The 8,157-nt window shown below is 32.5% G+C and overlaps 1 protein-coding gene across 1 annotated transcript; it reads left to right on the top strand.

Moving 5' to 3' along the window:
* Positions 1-5,479: 5,479 nt before the first annotated feature.
* LOC145329207 (uncharacterized) lies at positions 5,480-7,422 on the top strand. The gene is made up of 3 exons (XM_080173258.1): positions 5,480-6,262; positions 6,767-6,881; positions 7,240-7,422. The coding sequence occupies exons 1-3, from the start codon at positions 5,505-5,507 to the stop codon at positions 7,405-7,407; spliced, it is 1,041 nt and encodes a 346-aa protein (XP_080029384.1). The 5' UTR covers positions 5,480-5,504; the 3' UTR covers positions 7,408-7,422.
* Positions 7,423-8,157: the final 735 nt, after the last annotated feature.

Here is an 8,157-nt window from a genome sequence, read left to right as displayed (position 1 = left end):
ATCTATCTATCTACATATTTGTACACAATGACATATACATAGAAAAAAGTAAAAGTATGGTAAAAAGATTTACTGGCATTTATAATAATTTTATATCTTTTGAAGTAATATTCCCCTGGAAAACAAAGATAAACGTTGGAGCTTATCTTAACTTGCAATTTTAATATATTTATGTCGACAATATACATTTAGGAGACATAACATCGGTAGGAGAAATCTTAAACTGCAGATTTAAGGCGAAGATGAAAAATTAAAAATGCATAATAGGTTTTTTATCTTTCATATAGAATAGAAACATTTGACTAGCTGTAAATTATTCCAAAAAAAACGTTCTCTCTTTTGTTGGCTTAAAAAGATTAGGCACTTTTAATATATTTTGATATATATGTAGGTTCAAAATAGCAGTTTCAAAACATTATTGTTTTCATTTCTTAAAAGAAGGGGTAATTTTGTTTATTATTATTATTATTGATGTGCATTAATTCATTGTCCATTGTCTTAACCTTTAAGAACATTGTTCCTTAAATTGTTTAGTTATTAGATCGTTTGCAAGTTGTTGTTAAAACTGATAATCAAACATATATTTTTTTTCTTATTTTGACGGTATATTGAATTTTGACAATATTTTCTGTTTCTCGAATAAAAGAAAGACAAAAAGAAACAATTTTATTAGGATCTGAAATATGGGGGGGGGGGGAGGGCCCCTTCTACCCTCCAAATACAAAGACCTTGGTCTTATTTTAATGTTCCCCCATAGACCATTTATAAATGTTATTATAGGAAACATATTTCTTTATGATTCATAATATCCGAAAGAGATTTTGAAAGGCAGAGCTACGTTACATTTTTCTACGTATCTTATTTTTAATAGCATTGATTTTTATTGTAGAAAGCTTACATATAATTTTAATTTATCTGAAGTGTTTTTGATATTGGCTTAGCCTGCTAAGATCAATGTTCAATACTTGTTATATTTTTGTGTCTTTGATATTAGCAAAGCAGTTGATATGCAGATTTTATAGAAATACATGAATACTAAATGTCCTAAGAATCGCCATAACAAAAATAAAGTAATCTTATTTCCAAATCTTTCAAAAAGGTGAAAATATGCTTTAGATTTACGTGATTTTAGAGTTGCTTTGTTTTCCAAGCTTTAGCTAACAGTTACAGGAATCATGACAAATTAAAATTGATGGAATATTTATTACATGCCTAAAATCTATCCATTACGGAATGATCCTAATATTAAAAGGTTTCGCTTTTAGCAAGACGTCTTTTTTCTCTCAAAATATATTGTTTTGACCTTAGCAAAGGAAAAGATAGATAGAAATAAAAACCATTGTTTGTTGATATTGTAGTTTATGTCCGGTAAAAAGTGAAGGAAAAAGTGTGAGCGTTCATAGAATTATTAGGTTTAAGAGAAGGTTTTGTTAATTAATAAATTTTTATCTAAATTAGGACTTTCGTTTTTTGATATATCACCAATCAGACAACCTACTCTTTGATTGCACGACCTTTGCATGGAAATCCTAACTGTGCATGGTAATGAGTTACGCCTGTTTTGGGCCAGAGCATTCGCCTACTTTAAATAGTAATGTCGTGCACCGACATAGCAGCCGTAGGAACCATTTTTAACGTCTTTATCTATGACGCGGTATTAATCCGAGATTCGAACCTATCACCTACCCGACGACGAGCGGATGTTCTACTTGTGTCACGGTAGCGGGTTGGGTTATAGAGTCTATGTTAAAAAAAAACTTTAGCCGTATAACTTTAATAGCAGCTGTTTATGTGTACCTAATAGGATAAAACATAACAGACAGACGGACAAATCAAGTTATAACCAACCAACCTCATACGTGCCCAGTGCACGCCCCTAGAGAGGAAATGATAAAGTTTTATGATAAATGATAACACTGCACAATAAGTCAAGAAAATTTATAAATACACTGCTGAAAAAGAATGGGTCTTTTTTCTTTCATTTTTACGATAGTTCAGGCATTTATATTTTTTTAGTTCTACAATTACATATAGGGTTCGCTCGTCCGTCCGGATAGCTCCAATCGTTAAATTAAGCAACTAGAATTGTCCTATCGACATCAAACTTGGCATGATGAATGCTGTGACAGTTATGTACAGTTTACAAAGCGTAGCAACTCTATAACAATTACTCAGTAGTTTTTAATCTGATAAATTTTGCTTTTTGATTTCTTTAATCATAGGAATAATAATCCCTATTCCTTTTTTGAAAACGGATTCCTAGATCTAAATTTTAGGTACAATGTCAGAAGAGATGCTTCTCTGAAATCAAGTCCTAAAATGTAAGTATGTCCATTTTAAGCTTCATGGATTTATTTAATTTCTGGATAGATTATCACAGATTTTTCTAAAGACTTCTAAATAATTTTGATATTAGTGTTCGTTTATGAGACAATCTACGTTGGTAATCTATTATTCTGTGAATGTTCTCACCCTTGTTCATTATGAAAAAGGAATCAAAATGTTCGTTTTCAGCTTTATAAAGCCTTGCTTTTAAACTTTTGATTTATTTAAAGCCCTATTTCAAGGCAGAAATGTTAAAATTAATTAAACAATAATAAATTTGTAATCCAAATTTGAATTAAGATTATGCTTATTGTTTTAATGTGCCACCACATTCCCAAAGAATTTCATATTTTCAAAAAGGACACGATAGCAACAAATGTGATAATTTTAGCCCGCGACTGTGGCTCAATACGCATCGCATTCACTCGTCGTCGGGGAGGTCATAACGTATTATAACTAAAGATATTAAAAATGATTCCTACTGCTGTTTTGTCAGGTGCGTTAGATTAGTAGTTAGATGGAATGCCTTAGCCCAAATAGGTGCAATTCATTACCATGCAAAAATAAGGACTTCCAGACAAAGGTCGTCCAATCAAAGAGTTGGTTGTCTGATGGGTGTTACATAACTAGAAATGTGTCATGGGTATCAGCCTCTTCCGTATGAGGTAATATGAGAAGTTATTTAATAATAAGCAGTTTATGCTATTGTAATAATATTCAGTTCTGGTGTGTTTATAAGTTGATGCAAGTGCGAAAGTGAGGTCACACTTATTGTTTCATCCTATTATGCTAAGAAATTTTTATAACTCTGACGCACATTTTAATATCTTTTTAACTTGACTAAATCTCCAAAATATAAGATCAAATCGTATTGTAGTATGAACATAATCTTATATACTATTGGCATCCAAGGGCTCTATATGCGAAGGGTTAGGTGGGCTAGAAATTATTCTAAAATCATCATGTTGTTTCCCTAAAATGGAGACGCAAACAATTGTCTCTCTATCTGTCTGTGCGTTAAGATATAATAAAGAGCTAGGCTTCATTTACAAATTTTCAAAAAATTTAATATTGGCATTTTTTATGAAAAATGCGATTCTGACAACTTTGTAAATGTATGTGTTATATATATCATTGTTCTAGGACCTATTGAATCCTTTTAGGTGCCATAAACTGATGCAATCTGCTCTTTTTCTACGTTTAGGTTATGTGTAGATTCGTCCGTCCGTAGCGAATAGCTTATTAATTATAGTTATCCTATTGAGTTTTACTATGCATCCGGTATGTATAATTTTTATTATACATTTTTACATAATCTTTTTAAACTTATGAATTCTGTTGATTATCAAGGGAGTTGTTACTCTATATTTGTCAATGTTTATTTGTCTGACTCTCTGATTTGTTAAGCTTTACTTATATGGATTGCATCATCCTTGCTTACTTGGATATAACATTATGCCTGAACTAACAAATTATGATTTAGCTCTAACTATTAAACTTAAAATCTAGCCCTCTGTCTGTATGAGAAGCTAAGATAAAAGGACCTCCACCCCATCCAGAAAAAAGTTATGATAAACAGAAATCCAGAGATCTTAATGGAACAGACAATGGAAGATTAAATTTATGTGCATCCACAATGGTAATACACACAAATACCCTTTATATAGATTAGAATTATTGGTGTAAAAGATTAAATTCTGCTGCTTCAAATCAAACAATTAAGATTAAATAAAAGTACCCAAAGTTTTGAACCAGCTAATTAAAGAAAGAGTTTATAAAACATTGAATACCATACTTTGTTTAATGTCCCCTCCTTCCCTATCAGGAAGAGGGCCTGTTAATATTTCAACAGTCTATGGCGCACACCTTTATTTATTTAAATACAAAGATTCCACCGGTCTAAGGCGCACATATTTAATTCTAGATGAGGCAAGATTGTAAGATTAGCATATAATTAAATTAATTCATTCCCTCCTCAATAATATAAATACAGAGTTGGGCCTCTCAAGTCATTATTATCTACTAGAGTGGTTAATCCCAGGGAGTACAGAGACACTGAACTGTAAGACTAATCATTCTTTGGCTAAAAAACTATTATTAATTTTGGTTGGTTGGTTTATGCCCCTAAGGGTTCCCATCACTGCAGAGTATTAACCTTGACTTAACCTTTAATAGGCAACAAAATACTTTTATTTTTCACTAAAAACTCTATTTGAAACTTCCCATTCAATTTTTTTTTTAATAAAAAGGGAATATTGGGAAAGCCACTGAAGAAAACAGAAATCAGTTTAAATATCCACTAGAATAATAAAAAGGGTGAACATGAAAAAAAGTATACTTTTTTGGGACAACACTACCCCCCCCCCCTTCAAAAAAATATTTTAGATTTATAGTGCTTGTTGGCTATACCTTATTCCTGAATACATTTATGTCCATAAGAAGCGCAGCTACAACAAGCTTTAAAAATATCGGATAATTCAAAAATAGCAAGTTATTGTGAAATAAAAACCAAAATTTAATTTTTGAATTTAAAAATAAGAACACTTTTTTACGACACCCTATACTTTGAGAAATTGTTATTGTTGACAAATCATATATGATTAAACTTATATCTATAATGTATAATGTAAATAATTTCTAAATTTGTGTATCTTTCAACCTTTTTTTATCGCATTAGAAATAATTTAACATTTAATCGTAGAATGGTCATTTACAAAAATTGTTCTTTAAAGAAACTTTCTATAAGTTAATAATTCAGCGTTCATGACTTTTAAAAAGTTCTTAACAAATTTTCTGTTCTTTTATAAAACATAAATGCAAATAAGGATGACAATATTAATAAAAGCGAAAAAATTAACAAAACACAATGTTTTGTGGATAACGGATTATAGAGTCGCTAAATTACTGAAAATTACAGATGTTTTAAATAAATTAGATGCATTTAAAATTAATGAAATCTTTAAATAATAATTTTAAAAAAATTTATTGTTGATAATTTTTTTATTTTAAATATTGAATAACTTTCCCTTCACCCTAGAAGTTTTTAAAAAATTATAAAATAAAAGTCAAGTCTAGGGTCAAACAGCAAAATTGTGAACAACAGAGAGATAAGAAGTCTATAAAAACCAAAATATTTGGGCAAATAATTGAAGTTTGATAACACCTATCATCCATTTACAATGAGGTGCACCAAGGCTGTGTTCCTGACACTTATTTATTTAGCTGCTGTGTTGAGCGGAGCTCAGGGGAAGTGTGAGACAACAGTTGAGGAATTAACATGGCAATTTGTTAATGGTAGAGATACTTTCAGACATGGTATTGAAAGTGTTCAGGAATGCCATGAGCTGTGTGCAAACCAACGTGGCTGTAAAGGTTATACATGGAGATATGACATTGTTCTTGACACTACCTGGTGTTACGAATTTGAAGAACTAGAAGATATTCATGAGTGTCCTGGATGCTCCAGTGGAGTGGTTCCTATTACTTTTGATGAGGCATGTACAATGACAGCTGATAATGTTATTGATGAAGTACTGGCTGCAACATCTCATGATTGTTATGAATCCTGTGTCAATACTGACGGCTGCAACAGCTATACATGGTATAATAAATCAACATCATTTGCTAACACCTGTTTTAGATTGAGCGGTTGTTATTCCCTTAATCCTTGTTTTGGTTGTACCAGTGGGAAATTGAATTGCATGGCCCCAGCACCAACAACACCATCACCATCAACTTCAACTACAACTTCTCTACCCACAACTCAGCTACCAACAACAACACCAACCACAACACCTCCTGCACCCCGCCAATGCAGTCAATATTCAATTCTTGATGAGAGATCAAGAAATGAGTATACTACTGGATATGATATGTACTGTGATCAAGAAGGGCATAGCAACACAAGTCCCCAATGGAAGTCTAGAGGATATTACAGGTAATAACATGTTCAGTCCTCTGTTATGTCATATACTTAACCACATTTAGTTATTGTCACCATAAAACTTGGGTTGGATGTGCTTACCTATCCTTTCTTTGAAACCCAAACTTCATTGATATCTGTAGTTACTTAATTTAATACTTGTATGGGGGTCAACTCTTTCAACAGATTAACATCTCCTCTACCCCCATTACATTAACTACCTCATGACTCTATTCATAAAATACCTCATTAACCCTTAATGGTTGAGGAGGGGGGACATTGAACGAGATAGAGGGCTATAACTGAGTGACTTGTTGCATTGCGTTGAACGAGATAGAGGGCCTGAGTGACTTGTTATTTTGAAACCCAAACTTTTTAAATTAGGAGTTCCTCCTATTTATGTAGCAAAACTATTTCAAGTTCAAAGAATAAAACACATTGTCTTCTATACAACAATGAGAAGCTTTGACATTTGGTCCTATGTTATTTTTTTTATTTACATGCTCACAATTTCTTCAGGTTTGTATCGCCAGCAGGAGTGAAGCTGAGTACAACTGTTCCTGGATACAACCACTGTGGCACTCATGCTGCTGGATGGATCAATGATGACAGCAACCAGATAGACACAATGCAGGTAACAAATTAGTCATTATAAGACCATGTTATCACCTAAACAACAAGTTCTTACTTTCCTAAATCTGGATGACCTCTAAAGGTGCACTAGATGTGCAAAAAAATGCGGATCCGGATCCGGATCCTTGGACTCAAAAAAGTTCTGATTTTGGTGTTCCTGAACCAACCTTGTTTTAATCTCATTTATTTCTAGCAGAATCAAACCTTAATTATACTGGAAAAAAAAACTATGCATTGCATGAATATATAGTCCATGGATATGTGAATAAGATATTATTGTTTAAACTTCTAGATACGGTAAGGAGATGTAATCTCACCCCATTCCACAAAAGTTAGTTTCACATTTTCTTTTATTTCAGGTTGGGGATGAAATCACTGTTCAAGTCTGTTTTGCTGATTCACCGTCCAATTCCTGTTACTACCACAACGAGGTTACTGTAACCAAGTGCCCTGGAGATTTCTATGTTTATTTTCTAGAATCCACCCCCCAATGTGATTTGAGATACTGTGCAGCTTCAGATAAATAAAATTATGTAAACAAATATCTTTTGTTAAGTAGCAAAACTACTCTAGAGGTTATCCTTTTCAGTATGTATGTTATGTAAGAATCATTTTTTTAAACATGCTTATTTTTTGCCTGAAGCTAAAGATCTCAGTAACTGCTGGGCCAAATTGATTTTACTTATTGGGGAAGCTTTATAAATGTACTAGCGGCTTCGCCCCTAGCCTCTAGGGGCTTTGCCCCAAGAGGTTTGATCAACTTAATTTTTCGTATTTTAGATTTGAAAAGAAAAAGTAAAAAAAAAATTTTTTTTTTTTGGGGGGGGGGTATTTTAATTTTTTTGGGGGGGTTGGGGATGTCCCACCCCCCAAGAAAATAGCTTAAAACCATCACAGGACCAGTAGGTATATTCCCTAATGAGTAGAGCCCAATCGGTTCAGTGGTTACTGAGATCTTAAGCTTCAGACGGACAGACGGACAAACAGACGGACAGACATCGTTCTACTTTGTATTATAGATTAGAACGAGCAGGGAAAGTAGATTTAGAAAAGAGCTAAAACTAAACTTAGATATAGGAATCAAAAAGCCTAAAGCCATCCAGGACCTTGAAGAAGCTTCCATTAAATGGAGAATTCGATAGGATTAGTAGTTATTGAAATCTTAAGCTACAGACAAAACAAAACCTTACTTTAAAGGATTCAAAATGCAAGAAACTTCCAGATCTTCTACTATTTTTGAAAAACAGTATTCAAAATTTTTACATACACATGTTATT

Source organism: Acartia tonsa, chromosome 10, assembly GCF_053477335.1.
Source record: "Acartia tonsa isolate MP-2025a chromosome 10, ASM5347733v1, whole genome shotgun sequence".
Taxonomy (NCBI): domain Eukaryota; kingdom Metazoa; phylum Arthropoda; class Copepoda; order Calanoida; family Acartiidae; genus Acartia; species Acartia tonsa.
The sequence above is the reverse complement of the archived record's forward strand: the minus strand, read 5'-3'. Positions and strand labels throughout refer to the sequence as shown.

Bases quoted from the DNA above. Each gene is read 5' to 3' on its own strand.
- LOC145329207 (XM_080173258.1), top strand. From the start codon at position 5,505: ATGAGGTGCACCAAGGCTGTGTTCCTGACACTTATTTATTTAGCTGCT. The intron at 6,263-6,766 runs GTAATAACATGT...CAATTTCTTCAG, and splicing joins AAGTCTAGAGGATATTACAG to GTTTGTATCGCCAGCAGGAG. The intron at 6,882-7,239 runs GTAACAAATTAG...CTTTTATTTCAG, and splicing joins ACCAGATAGACACAATGCAG to GTTGGGGATGAAATCACTGT.